The sequence below is a fragment of the Mastigoproctus giganteus genome, chromosome 11 (genome assembly GCF_048544385.1).
Source record: "Mastigoproctus giganteus isolate SK-2022 chromosome 11, ASM4854438v1, whole genome shotgun sequence".
Lineage (NCBI taxonomy): Eukaryota > Metazoa > Arthropoda > Arachnida > Uropygi > Thelyphonidae > Mastigoproctus > Mastigoproctus giganteus.
Genome location: NC_143585.1, coordinates 86,133,943 through 86,149,443, shown reverse-complemented (window position 1 = coordinate 86,149,443; position 15,501 = coordinate 86,133,943). Strand labels below are relative to the sequence as shown.

At 35.6% G+C, this 15,501-nt stretch overlaps 1 protein-coding gene across 4 annotated transcripts in view; it reads right to left on the bottom strand.

Annotated features, from left to right (window-relative positions):
* Sfxn1-3 (Sideroflexin-1-3) overlaps positions 1–15,501 on the bottom strand; it is a 144,239-nt gene that overhangs the window by 115,809 nt on the left and 12,929 nt on the right. For 3 of the 4 annotated variants that reach the window (XM_090384247.1, XM_090384246.1, XM_090384245.1), the window contains exons 2-3: positions 14,824–15,005; positions 1,631–1,801 (exon numbers count right to left, since the gene is read on the bottom strand). In XM_090384247.1, the coding sequence (XP_090240373.1) occupies positions 1,631–1,801; positions 14,824–14,981 (329 nt within the window). In that variant the 5' untranslated portion in view covers positions 14,982–15,005. Of the gene's footprint in view, positions 1–1,630; positions 1,802–14,823; positions 15,006–15,501 lie in introns of those variants that run through there. The other variant, XM_090384248.1, reaches the window with a different exon arrangement.

The following is a 15,501-nucleotide window of genomic DNA, read 5'->3' as shown; positions in this document are numbered from 1 at the left end:
GGTTTTATGTTTTTATTCTATAAATCTTGTTGTTAAAAGAAGAGGATGTGGGAGATTTGGGGGGGGGGGGAAAGGCCTGTTCCCACGCCTTTTCATTTTCCTAAATTCCCCACATCCTCTTCTGTTAACCCCCATTAATAGCCACCACTTCATCCCTCTATCTTTTACATAGTTTATCTCTCCTTTCTTCCATCTTCAATTCAAAATATCCTCTTAATGGGGGAAGGGGGTTCCCACCTCAATTAATTTAATCTCTCTCTTTCTCTCATACCCCTTCCATCACAACATTCTCATCCCATCTCCTCACTCTCAATGTCCAAGTTTTTCCCCATATAGCAGAACTAGCCTTATCATCATATTAGAGATATTAAACTTTTAACTTTCTTGGCATAATTTTATCACACATAACAACCCTATTCTCACTCAACACAGTCTCCCAGATATTTAAACTTCGTCTGTTTGACATTCATTTCACATCTATCTCTCATTTCCAAGCATTTACTCTCACTCACACAAACCCATCACTTCCATCTTCCCTGCACTAACTCTCAATTCTCTCTTCTCCAGAAAACTCTTGCCGTTCCAACAATCTTCCCTGTAGACACCTTCACCACCAGCCAATATCATATAATCTGCAATAACTCCTACAACTCATCTCTCCTCACACTATTATTCACCTGCTATTCAACTCATCCATCAACTTGATCTAAAATTCTTCTAATATTATGTGAACAAATTCTTTCAACCATTTTGTTTTATTACTGTTCTTGTATATCTATACATTTCCTTTATCAACCTGACAGGTTTTTCAGATACCCCTTTCCTTGCAAACACCACCACACTGAATACCTTATAACATGCCTTTTCTAGTCCCACAAAAGCAACACATTTCTCATTGTCTTCCAACTCTTTCTCCTGTACCTGTTTTGCTATAAACAGTGCATCAGCACTTATTGATAAAGCCAAACTGTCTCTGACCAATTCCCCCCCATCTTCTCTCCACTATCTTCTCAAAAACTTTAAAAGCATGTTGTAATAGTTTTATACCCCTATAATTTCCGTACTCCAGTGGCTGTCTGTTTATAAATCAGCCGAAGTCACTTCTTCTTTCTCTCCGGTATATCCTCTGCCATTCATATCTTTCTCATAAATTCCCACAATCTTCCCACCCCCCCAAAATCTTGTCATTGTAATGGATGTTTCGAGCATCCATTACAATCACTGATGATCCTTCTGCTTTCCTTTTTTTTCATAGCATCAAGGGTAGCCATTAAAATACTCTTTCCATCTATTCAAATGCTCACTATCCTGGTCTCTCAATGCATTTATCTTACATATCCTTCCCAGCTCTTGCTGTATCCCTTGCTAAATAATAAATTATCTTTTCACTCTCTTAGTCACACTGTTTCTATCAATTTTCCTGTACACCCCCCATAGCTGTCCTTCAAAGTTTTATTACTCTCTCTCTCTTATACACAAACACAGACAAAAACCAATGGTTTCAGAAATGTCCAGTTTTTTGGATAATTCCATTTCTGATAGCTGCATTTGGGTTCATTGTACCTGTATTGTTTGAAGTGTAGCTTCATGTAAAAACAATTAACTAATTAATTACTAAAATTCTACTTACTTATAAAAAGCTAGCATGCAGCCAGTAATTGTCATATTCATAGGCACCTGTGCAGACATTCTTCCAATAACGAACATCTTTTCTCCTGTATCAGGGTGGAAAGCAGAATCGTAAACATGCTTAGCTCGCCAAAGTTCATCTTTGCTAAGTCCAGGAATGTTTTCGCCTTTCCTAAAAGAAATGTCATACTAGTCATTACAATGGTTAGAGCTCAAAGGCCTCAAAGGAAGAGATGCATTCAATTTTTTTTTTCTAGAATAAATCATTTGCTATCCACTAATAACCAGAAGTTTTTTTTTTTTTTTTGATTTGGTAGTTGTTGGCGCATCGGCTTCTGTGACCATATTGCACCTCCCAAAGGTTTTTGCAGTACTTTGATCCAAGCCCGAGGCGGGAATCGAACCCGCGACCTTTGGGTTGCCAGGCAGGTACTTTACCCACTCGGCTAGCCCGGTCGGCAATAATAACCAGAAGTGTTCCAGCAATCAATTAACAATGTGCCCACTAAGGTACACCGCCACTCTACTCATTGTTTCCTCTATAATCACAGAAGAAAGATGGCCATTTCTTATATTATGCTGCCATTACCAGGCAGGTATTTATATGTTTATTATGTATTTTTCATTTAATTTGGAGCCCAAACAAAAAACAAGACCTACATACTCATTAACTGTAAGATGTTGATTATTTCATAAAATAAACAACATCTCACTGTATTTGCAAGGTATAATCTATACAACAGTTCAAAAACTGAGTTTCAGAGAAATTTATATGCCTGCGGCAAATCAAAATTTGTAACAAACACACAGTGGCAGCACGTGACTCTGATGTATGGGAGTGCTGCTTCTTAAAGTTACATTAAATTGCCTTGGTTATAAGACATGTAGACATAGATAGTAATAATAATAATAATAAGCAAGTTAAAAATACTACAAAACATTAACTAGACACTTACCATTAACAGACTTGGGTAATCTCGAAATTTTATTTAAAATAAAATCCATTCTCAGTTTTTATTTGTTGAAAATAGATTAATAACTTTTTCATTCAAGTTTGGTGCACTGTTGACCAAGCTTTTCCCTACTGAAAGCATTGCTTGAGCATTTAGCCTTTCCTAATTCATAGTGCTCCTTAAAAATATTTTTATTCCTTTTAATGTTGAATGACAGCATTTGTTTTGTCACCTCTGAAAAATGTTATTGGCAACCCACCAACCAGGCACTGACTCAACCACTGGGAGAAAAATGTGGAATTGTCTAGCGCACAGTTCCGCCTACAGTTAAACTTCAAAGTGAAAACAATTTTGTGTTTTTATTCTTTTATTATTGAAATGATTATTGGAAATAGTGGTTTTCCCACAAACCAAAGGCCTTAGGCTATGGTTGGGCCTGAATGGCCCGGGCTCTGTTTAATACTTGTATTAAATAAAGCAATTATTTATTTTATTATTATTATTTATTTTTTTTTTTATTATTGGAAATAGAGGATGACTATACTATATGCAGGACCTGTTAATAAAAATATTCATTGCGTTGCACTGTTCTTCACAAAATTTCATATAACTCCGTTGACTGTATATTTAGATTTTAAAAAGCTGGGGAGTGCTGCAGTTCCGCAATGCCTACCAACGAGCCGTCTGTGCAAACACATATCATATAATAAAATAAATCTCACCACAACCAATTAAAAGTTCCAAAGGAAGACAGTGGAGAAGTAGCACTATCCCCCATATGGCTACCACAAGGGATGGGCAAGACCATCCAGCACAACTAACTGGAAGTGCTTCCTGCACAACCTGATCACCCAAGAAGAAAGAAAACACCAACACATGAAATGGGGCAACGAAATGAATACATTCATCATGCAAACATACTATGAAATAACCAGGCTAGAGACCGATATGACAATGTATAGTCCAAGCCTACATTACCAAGTGGTTGGAATGATTCCCGGATGTTCAGGTTACTGAACAGCAAATAGAGAACCATCATCACGAAGAACCTGATAGCTCCTGCAATCTGGAAAAAATCAAGCAGGGTGTGAGTGACCAACTACAAAGAACAAGAATATGAATAATGTGGAAGAAGAAGAAAGAGCAGGAAGGAGGAAGAGCAAGAAGAAATACAACCCAGAACAGCTGAAGTGGAAAGAGACAAGGTCATGATATCCAGAATACAAGATGAATGGAAGAATGCCCTAAGAGAATTTGAGATAATGGACCCTACAAAGACCCACACGATACCGAAGGAGAGATCCAATAGAAGCCTATGGTAAGTCATAGACCACCTCAATTGGTAGATAATACCACGTTACCTCAACGAAAATGGTGCAACACTGGAAGCCATCCAAACAGCTGTATACAATGCTGCCGTAGCAGCCACTATGATTAAAGGAAGAGAAACAAGAGACCAGCAGCAGCAGAAGAAACAAAAAAAAAATAAGGAACTACCGTCTTAGGAAAAAAGGCTTTGGCAAAAGATAGAAGTTGAGATAAGCCAATTGACCCAGTACCAATGAGGTAATAGGAATAAGGAATTGGAAAAGCGAAGAGAGAGAGGCCTCAAGAAAGATAACATCCACAGAAAGCACAAGATCAAATATCAGAGAATAGGAGAATACTTAGACATATCGAAGCAGAACCTCCTAGCACTGCAAAACTATGCCGATACAAAGAGTGCTCCCAGAGGAAAATAAACAACCGAATCTTTGATGAAAACCAAAGAACCCTCTACAGGAGTATCAGACAAGACAGGAAAGATGGAAACAGACCACCCCATATTGAGGAGTTCTGGGGCAACATATGGAGCAGTGAAGTAAGACATAACAGCCAAGCCCCCTGGATAGAACTAGAAAAGAAGAAAACCTAGGACGTACAAGAGATGAAAGAATGGGAAATTCAGGAGGAAGAAGTACAACAGTCGATCATGAAGTCCCACAACTGGTGAACCCCAAGAATAGGTAACGTCCACAACTACTACTACAAGAAGTTCACTTGCACACACAAGCACTTAGCAGAGCAGTTCACCCAAATGATGTCACCAAGAGACAATCCCAGCATTTCTTACACACAAGGAATCACATAACTGAAGGCTAAAGATGAAGATACATTCCATTTTTTTCCATTTATTTGTACACACGCAATTATTACATACATATATATACAATATTTACAAAAAGATATATATATACAATTTTATATACATTAACATTCTCATTAATGTATATTATATTATACTATAGACATTATATTATACCTCCTGGTGCACTTCGTACATGTATCCAAGAGTCAAGGGTGGCTCCTAGGCAAAAGCCCATCTCCACCTAGTTCATCTGTTTTGGCGTAGAAACTCAACAAATCTAGACTAAAAACATGTGCGAGGTATTTTATCACTGCCAATATAAGACAGCTGTTGCCCAGTGCCCTTCTCTAGGCCCGGGTTACGTTATGTATTTCTGCCGAATGCACAAGTCCCGCACCCACCGGATGTAGTGCAATACCAGTGGGTGTCAACAAATGAATTACTAGTGGAGAACTTCCACAAATTATCCTCACTTACACCCACTAATTATTATATTAAACAGATATATACAATACTTTTTTTTTTAAATATGCTCAGTCTCTGAATTACTGAGAACCAAGAAAACAATATATAACATACATCTTTACAATAACAATTGAAAGATGAAGATACAAGTAACCTGGAGAAATACAGGCCAATCACTGTCTTCCAACAATGTACAAGATCCTGACCAGCTGTATAATCAAGAAGATATCAGACCAAACAACAGAAAGGATGAAAGCAGATGAGCAAAGGAGGCAACCTCCAGAAAATACATGAGGAAAAGGATCAGGAAGTACATGGACCTAAGACAGGAGATCAAAGAGATGTAGCATATAGAAAAAGTAATGAACATTCCAATCAATGTGTCAAACACTGGTATAGTGCCAACGACCCTACATAAGAATCTAGCAGCAATCTTGAAATACTGATCCTTGGAGAAGCACACTTCTTACATTAGCCCAATCTGAGGAATAACCATTTCTATTTATAATAACCATAAGTAACAAAGCTAGAGACAGACATGACAATGTAGAGCACAAAAATTTATACCAAGTGGTTGGAATGATTCCTGACTGTTCAAAGTCAGTGAATAGCAGACCAGAGATGGACCATCGTCAAGAAGAACCTGATAACTCCTGTAATCTTCAAAAAAATCAAGCAAGATGTGAGCAACCAACTACAAACAATAATGAATACAGACATAATGGAATCAGAACTGGAGGAGAATAGCAAGAACAAGAACTACAACCCAGAGCAGCCGAAGTGCAAACAGACAAGATTGCGATATTCCAAATAGAAGAAGGGGGGAAGCAGTAGCATAATTCAAGAGAATGGACCCCACAAAAATCCACACCATACCGAAGCAGAGATCCAACAGAATCCTGTGGCAAGTCAAGACCATTTCAATAAGCAAATAATATCAGATTATCTCAACAACAAAGTAACACAAGAGACCATCCACACAGCCATTTATTGTGCCTTTGTAGCAGTTGCCAGGATGAACAGAAGGAAAACCAGAGACACAAAACACAAAGAACCACCAGCCTGGGAAAAAAGGCTACAGCACAAGAAGAAGAAATAAGAGTGAAGGTAGGCTGATCCAATACCAACAGGGTAACAGAAGTAAGAAGCTGATCTTGATAAATTTTTTACTGTCCTGAACACATTCCATTTAATGCCTCCCTTGGCTTTCTGACAGAATGACATTAGAAGAATCCTGAACAATCTGGTTATACTTCAAATAAGTAATGCTTCCCCAATAGAGAAATCTATTGTTATTTATTCTCAGTGGATATCACCACAGTTTAAATATTAAACTACCAAACACCATTTGGCTCGTATTGTAGACTTAATTTCAAAACTGTATTTTCAGTTATTATATCAAGGAACCCACCAAGGCAAATAACCCTAAAAAAAAAAGCTGTCTGGGTGATGATATCCACTGAGAATAAGTAACAATAGTCTTCTCTATTGGGGAAGTGTTACTTATTTGATGTATAACCAAATAGGCAACTCATTGTGAAGGTATTCACAATATGAGATGTAAAGAAGCGATGCCACTATAATAACTTTGGTTAAATTACTGCATATAGACATGATGCATTTGCACTAACTTATATGTCTGTAAATATTAAATTTTTCTGCAGTCTGAGGCTTTTGCCCTGAATTTTTATTAAGTATTAAAATACTAAACACCATTTGGCATCTCTCAAATTGTAGACTTAATTTCACAACTGGGTTGTTGGTTTTTAGGTTGTTGGTACATTAGGGTACTTACCCACCCACTGGTGAAGGGCCAAAACAGCCTTCTGAGTGGTAGTATCCACTGAGAAGTAACAATAGTCTTCTCTGTTTGGGAAGTAGAACCAAAGTATAACCAAACAGGCAACTCATGAAGGTAACATTTCATTACATCTCATATTCACAATATGAAATGTAATGAAATGATACCACTATAATAACTTCAGTTAATTTAGCATATAGATGTGATGCATTTGTACTACCTATATTATATATCTGTAAATTGTAAATTTTCCTGCAGTCTGAGGCTTTTGACCTGAATTTTTATTATTAAGTATTATATATATTATTTAATATTTTAATACTTATATTTTTAAATACTTGTATTTATGTTTATGAGGTTCTCTTACTTATTTTCAGCAGAACTAATAAAAGTTTTATTTCATTGAATGAGACCTGTAAAAAAGCAATATTTTTAAATTTAAAAATTTTTAATTAAAAAAAAAAAGGTGATATAATTAACGAAATCTATTCACAAACTTTCGCACACTGGTATACTGCAAGCAGAATTTAAAAAAAAAAACAAAAAAAAAACGTTTTTCTAGAAATAAAAAAAAAAAAAATCTGGGGAAGTGTCAGATGCTGCACTCTTATCTTTTCTTAATATTCAGGGCACACCAGTTGCTGCATTAAAGAAAATAAATGAACTTGTTAATGGAAATAAAACAGGAACTTCCATTTCAAGTAGAGACTTCAAAGGTTCACATTTATAAATTTGGCTCAGTAACTTCTGCCAATGGATGTGCAAAAATCATTCTCTGCCTATAAAATTATTTTGAACAATAAATGCCACAGATTAATAATGGGCACAATGAAAAACATTGTTATTATACTGCAGCAAAGGTTATTCCACACAAGTTGTAAAATTAGCCTTACTCTAAAACTATTTTCCTTAATGGTTTGTTACTTTTAAATACTGAAGAAAAATAAATTTAATTCAATTAATTGTGATAAACTGGTAAAAAAACATTAGTAAATATAAAAACATCCATATTCTACTGTATATCTCCATACATATTTGGCCTATTTTTAGTGTAATATGATATCTAATGATAATACTTTTATTCCTTTATTACATACACAGTTATTATTATAAAACAGGAAGGAAGTTGAATTTAGTATAATGTAAAATTAATTTTTTTAAATGCCCTGTATGTCAGATTAAATGAACTTAAAAAAATGCAAAGCTAAAATATAGTAAATGCAGAATTCGGTACTTTTAGAACCTGGAATTCTTTAAAATCCGGCATATTTTACAAAAAAAAAAAAAAAAAAAATTTTTACGATACGGAAACATTAAGAAAGCAATTTGGCACTTGCATAAAATTTAAGAATCCATGCAAAAAAGGGCCCATTTCTCTCTTTATAAGATGTTTGCAGGATTATCTTATCCTTTCATCTGTTTTTGTGGTCAGCAAGATTTAAAGTGCAAGGACAACACAGTTTATACCCTGCAATGGCATCTTAATTCTCACAACAGAACAAAGTTGATTTTGCACCGTGGCTGGAAAAAATGTATGCTTGACTAAATCTATGGTTAATGTCTTCCATAAACAGCAACTTACTAACGCACAAACAACAGATTTAATTCCACATGACCAAGGTTTTTGCCCCTATTATAACTAGTCACACAACTCATTCTCTGTATGACTAAAGTTGGTAGAAAAACAACAGGAGGCTCAAGGTCACACACTTGCCTCCCATTCTATAATAATGCTATGGAAGAGAAGGCTTCATAGTCATTATAAATGTTTATGAAATGTATGCAAATAAGTTCAATTATTAGTGCTCAATATTCACTGAAATATGCTTCTCTAAAACTGCTTAATCACTAGATATACCTCTATAAAATTCAGCACTACTCAATCCCCAATGGCACCAGATGTTAAAGCATTTACTGTAATTACCAACTGGTAGCACTTGGCATATAAAAAGTTTATCATTGTGAGTTGGTTATTCATTTCTCATATTGGCTTGTGAGAATTGAATGCTGTAGTTACTTGCATTTTATCTCATGAAATCATGCATTTTATCTCATGTAATCCACCAAAAAAACGGCATAAACAAAAGCACTCATATTAGTTATACTGATCAAGAGAATGATTAAATATTTAGTTTGAACTGATGTTAAGCAATGTTTTTTTTTTTTAAATAGATTAAATTTTACTTCTTTTCATTCCTTCTTTTACTTCTTTTGTCATATACATAATATTTGTTGGTTACAATGGAAAAACTAATGGTTAACTATTGTTAACCATTGGTTTTTCCTAAGTTAATGGAGCACCAGATAACAGCAAAGTTCAGATAACCAAAATGCCTTAATCCATGTGCAGGCCAGATAATAAAGCTTTTACTGTACTGCATTTTGGTGGCAATAACCTCAGAATAATGTGCCTTTTGGGTAAGAGTATATACTGACATGAAGTTCTCTGAGTAGTGAAGACAAGCTGCTAGAACCCACTGGATTCTCTCAATGATAAACAGGAATTTTGCCAAAAGGGGGCAAAGAGGTGATTATCCCATTGTATATGGCAATTGTTAGGCTACATCTTGAGCACTGCATACAGGTTTGGAAGATGTAACAACTGGACAGAGAGTAAACCAGCAATCCAGGAGAGAGAAGATCATAAGATGACAGCTTGTTTACAAGGCCTTTGTGCAAAACATGATTCAAAATCCTCAGACAGAAACTGGGTGAGTTTCACCATGCTTTTCCATGAAATTTGTCCAAAGATGAGTAACATAGGTCAAAGATATCACCAATTGATTAACACTGATGGAATCCATAACTGACAGTTGTTTATCAGATGGAATTAAGATGGATGATATGGCTAACTCATAAAGTAGTATATGTGTTAGCAGCCAACAAATTTCTCCACAACTTGGGAAATAATTGAGATAAGTGCAATGAGATGATAATAGGGAGAGAATAACACAGTTTAAAAGGTAATAGAGCTCTGGAGCACAGGTTTTGAAAACAAGCAGAAAAATGCCATCAAGTTCTGGAGACATCAAGATTCTTCTGTCAGAAAACCAAGAGAGGCATTATTTGGAACATGTTCAGTCCAGTAGAAAATTTACCAAGATCATCAACACAAGAATTACAGGAAAAGTAAGATAAGTCAGCTTTATCTTTAAAGGTGCAATAGAACCCTCAATATGTAACAGAGGTGGAAATATAGATGGACAGAAGATGTGGCCAATAACTTTTGGAAGAAACCAGAAGGCTCAACTAACATTTAGACAAGAAGCAAGTTTCCTACCCTTATTCTTTTCGAAATTGAATTTGGATTTCTTATTAACTTCTTCTTTACAATGACTATGAGCTGTTGGCAGAAAATGAAGTTGGAGATTTTAAAACAAGTCAATTACAATATGTTATATTCTTATTCTGAACGGCCTTAGTACATAATTTGGAAAATTATGTTTTAGATAAAAGGAAAACAGTTTAAGGTGGAATGAGGAACAAAGGATTTCATCCCTACAAGAACAATTTCAGTGACATGATCTGAGCAAATGTTACATTCAAAAATTTTTAAATATTTTTAAAAATTTAAAATTTTTGAACAATACAAAGTAATTGAGGAAAACAGTAATAGAATAATGCGGCTCATTCCATTTTGCATTCTAGTATTGCCAAATGACATGAAGCAGAGATTGGCTGTGGGAAGAGAGGCATAAAGCAGAGATTGGCCACTGGAGAAGAGACTATCAGAAAGTTGTGATATGAGATCTCTGGAGAACTAACACTAACTGTGAGAAATAAAAATATTAGTATTTTTAAGGGTTATTGATTAAAAGAATTTAGGAGCAACATTGACTTGTTACGGGCAAACAGAGGTAGAGCTCACTAGTAATAGCAAAAACCTCAGCATCTACCAGCTCAGTCTGTACATCTATAAAACTGAAGCCAACTGGAGCTCTGACACTAAAATCTCTAATGAAATTTACTTTAATTTTAGAAAAGTTATATTGGGGAAAGTCATATTTCAAAGAAAGAAAGGAAGTCAAAATTTCAAAGTTGCTGAGTTGGAAGAGCAACAGAGGCAAAAAATGAATTTTACAGAATGGGATAAAGAGAATTTGAACTAAACAAGATCCAAAAGAGGGGATCCCAAGTTAGGAAACCTCTGACAAGGGATATTAGAGCAGAAACATGCACAAGCACTACCTTTAAAGTGTAAAAAATCGTAGAGTGAATAATTAGGAAAAATGAGATGAATGGTAATTAAGACAGCCAATACTGAGATTCTATCAGCAAAAGTGGAGTTTACAACCAGATTGTAGATGGAAGTGGCCATCATTGAGGTCACAAGAGACCGTGTATATTTGTAAAATGAATTAGGCAGTTTTTGGAAGGTTTGTTCCATAACTTTGACTAGTCTTGATGCAGATGTGGTAAAAATTTAAAGGGAAGGATGTATAAATAAGTGAAATTTTAGATATCATATACACACAGCAAGATATATCCGACTCCTAACATAACAGGGACTCAGCATGTATATGCTGAATCCCTGTTGTATGCACTGCTTGCACTCCCTCCAGAGATGGCAAAGCAGAAGCAGCAGGCCTCCAAAGACATTACTCATACTGCATGACCAAAGAGACAGGAAGATACCAGATGTTTGCTCCAGAGCAAAACAGTTTTTGCTTCTTAATGCATCCATTATTTAAAGTAACGGAACTGCAACAGGTAATAAGAGTCATCTATCACCTAGTGTCACAAAGGTTAGTACTTTCCTCTGGGTGGCATAAACACTATAGCTTGATCCCTGTTTACAATGGTTCACACCTGAATAGTCATCTTCATAGATAGAGGATAACAGTTTAGGGTGACAAATAGTTCAGTACAAAGCTGCATTTAATTTAATTTAAACAATAACATTTAATTTAATTTAAACAATAACATTTAATTTAATTTAAACAATAACATTTAATTTAAGCAATAGCATTTAATTCAGTATTTACTATTAACATTAATAACCTTTTTTTTTTAACTTGTCCAACCAAACACAACAGCTCAACTTATCTTAACTTTTTAATTTCTTTTAGCCAGCGAGTCATTGATAGCTGGAACAAATTGCCCTCACAGGTAGTTGAGGCTGACAGCTTGAATAAATTCAAAAATCAACTGGATACTTACCAGTGTGAGGAGGGAAGTGTATAATTTGTGTTTTCTTATCTACTTGGGGTGTTTTTTTTTTTTTTTTTTTGCCAGTGCAGCAAAAGCCTGTGGTTTCCTTGCACTATACAGCAAATACCATTACTATAACTTCCAAAACTGATTTCGTATACAGGTGAAACATAGAACTTCACTTTTTTAATTACCCTAGCCCTCCTATGTTATAGAAAATTAATTTATAATTTTTTTTTCCAACTAGCTGTTAACTCTATCTGTTCTCTAAACCTAGTTTTTGCTTCTTAGACCTTTATACTTTCTAGCTTAGTTTCCTAAACTTGAGGGTATTTTTGTTTTTTGGTGGATGCCGCCTGTCTCTCATCCACCTCTTATTTATACTGCTCCCCTCTTATCCCATCTGCCTAGGCTATAGAAAATTAATTTACAATTCTTTTTTTTTTCCAACTAGCTGTTAACTCTATCTGTTCTGTAAACCTAATTTTCTCTTCTTAGACCTTCATCCTTTCTAGCTTAGATTTGGTTTGCAAAATTTAATGTTTTTTTGTTTTTTGGTGGATGCCGCCTGTCTATCATCCACCTCTTATTTATTGTGCTCCCCTCTTACTCCATCCTCCTTTCCAATCTTCCCTGTTTGTCTAACCTCTTTTCTTTTTCCTTTTTACTTTCCCTAATTACCTAGTGTCCTGGCCTACCTTCTGGGATAGGACAATGAGGGGGAACACCTTGGTTTTCTAAGTGCTCCACTGCTAACAGGCCAGATGAACATAACAACACAGCCCAACACTACACTGCACAAACCCTCTACACATGCAATTGGCCTTTACAGTGAACTATGTGCATCACACAGATACTACGCAGAGTTGGGAGAGACTCCCTAATGTCGCCAGATAATTAACACTGTGTCAGCACAAAGCTCCAAGCAAAGGATTTTGTAATCACAGAATAGATAATATTCAGTCATACTTGACTCAACGTGGAACCTGAATATGATCTCCAATGTTTTAGACTCCAAATGGTAGGCTTAAATATCCATCATTACTGGAAGAATGTCCACAACAAATATCAAGATCAATATAAGAACTACACAGCCATACCATTAATATCCAGACAGATGCATATCTACAAATAATCTTTATTTACAAAAAAACTAGTAGTGTGTGCTGAAACCTTTGATTTTGATAACAGTCTCTAGTCTCCATGGAAAACTCTCCACCAGTTTTTGTAAATATCCTCTGATATTTTCCACCATTCAGCCTTCAAAGAAATGACCATCTCAGCTCTGTCTTGTAAACTGAGGCCCTGACCTCACCTCAATCTACAAGACTGAGGTGAGGGCCTCAACCCTGTAAAGGATAGTCTGTTATAATGCATGCAGTTTTGACAGACTGTTTGAAGATCATGACATGGAGCATTGTCCTGCTGATACAGGACAATGCTTCTACATTACGATCTTCAAACAGTCTATAAAAATGTATGGGCATTCCTAATGTGCTGCCACAACATAGGTAATGCAGTTGTTCTGTACAGTAATGCATTACTGTACAGAACAACAAGATACACCTCAGAATTTGTGATTTTGTCCAAAACAACCAATGGTCCCAGGCCATACCATGAAAAACTGCCCAGGACTATCATGCTGCCTCTGCTAAACTTCATTGTCAGGACAATACAGTCCAGCAGGTAGCTTTCTCTGGGCATCTGCCAAACCCAGGCACAACCATCAGATAATAGACTACATTCTATGATTCATCACTTCAAAGCACAGCTTTCCATTAGTCTATAGTCAAAAAATAGCAGGCTTTACACCAAGCTGGATGATGTGTGACATTAGTTGGGGTGATTAATGGCTTGTGGACAGCTGCACTAGTGTGCTAACATGTGTCCCAATCATCTCACTGAGGGCCTGTCTGTGCTACAACATTGACCTGTGTTTGGAGTGGATGTTTTATAAGGCTCTCCTGTCACATTCCACCAGCCCATTTTCATTCCTCATCATCAATCATCAACCTTAGGATCTTTGAAGCTATTGAAATATCATGTACAGAAAAAATGCTTGTGTCGTACCCTATTATCATTCCATGCTGAAAGTCTTAACTCCACTGATAGCAGCAACTTGCATTCACAATCATACTAGTCTCATCAAAGGCCTACAAGCATATTTATAGTTGTGTTCGACACATGATGCTTGGGCAGGATATGAACTATCAACAGAGAGGTGTCCAGATATTAATGGTAGGGCAGTGAACTTGTAAATGGATAAAATGAGTTTGGAAATCAGTGTCATACAAATGAATTAATTATTTGGGAGAAAGTGATTCATTACTTTATTTTTACACTTGAATTTAAGCCCTTTATTTTTTATTACATCTATGACAAATATCACCGTTATAAGGAGGTTATTCTTTTGTTACAAATTATAAGGAATTTCTCTCTGTTTTAAAATTTACTTAAACACCAATCATTTGTTGTTAACAATAGTTCTACATGTGTTACGCAGGTTTGTATATCAACTGTCGAAACACACTGTACTCAAAATGCTGAGCATTTTGAGTACATGAAAGAAAATGGGTGGACTAACTAGTGCTTACAGTTCTAGTTGAAGGGAAAATGAAACAGACAGAAAGAGAGAAAGAGAGAGAAGGTCATCCCATCTCATGAGCTTAAATCAAGTAAAAATATAAAACAAATACCTGTATTTCGAAACAACATTCTTTGCTCTCTCCAATTCAGCAGAAGGGCACAATAAATTTAGAGGGTTTGTAGTTGTAAAAAAATGCTTGGCTCTTCCCCAATAAGTACTTTGATCCCAACGAGGCTCATCAATATTTATTCTTTGTCCCATGTCCATATTAGTCTTCTATTAATGTAATGGCTTAAAAGAAAGAAAAAATTATAGATATACACATATATATACTCAAACAAATACATACATAAAGGGTGACTAAAAAGTTGAGCCTAACTATGAAAGTGAGATTCAAGAAAGATGTCAACCTAGTTTATTAAGTACTGGTGCTTATGATTAAAGTGTGCACAAATTCTAATTATTATAATCACAGAAATTAACTTTTAACCCTGCAGCAGTGAAGCTACGCTGGCAAGGTCCATCTCAAAAATAATGAGCCCACATTACCCGTTTATAACTGCTTGCAGTTACAGAAAAGCCCAATACACCGGAAAGTGCAAATTGTTTTTATTGTTTTATGGTCGTGATCTCCAGAAATGTGCTTTAGAAAAATGTTATAAAGGCATTCAAAACTGGTTCTTATAACAGAACATATGATAACGATGAAAGTGTAGTGCATTTTAGTGATTTGAATTGGTAACTAATACAATTTGTAAAAACAAAGACCTTTTAGAGAGTTATATAG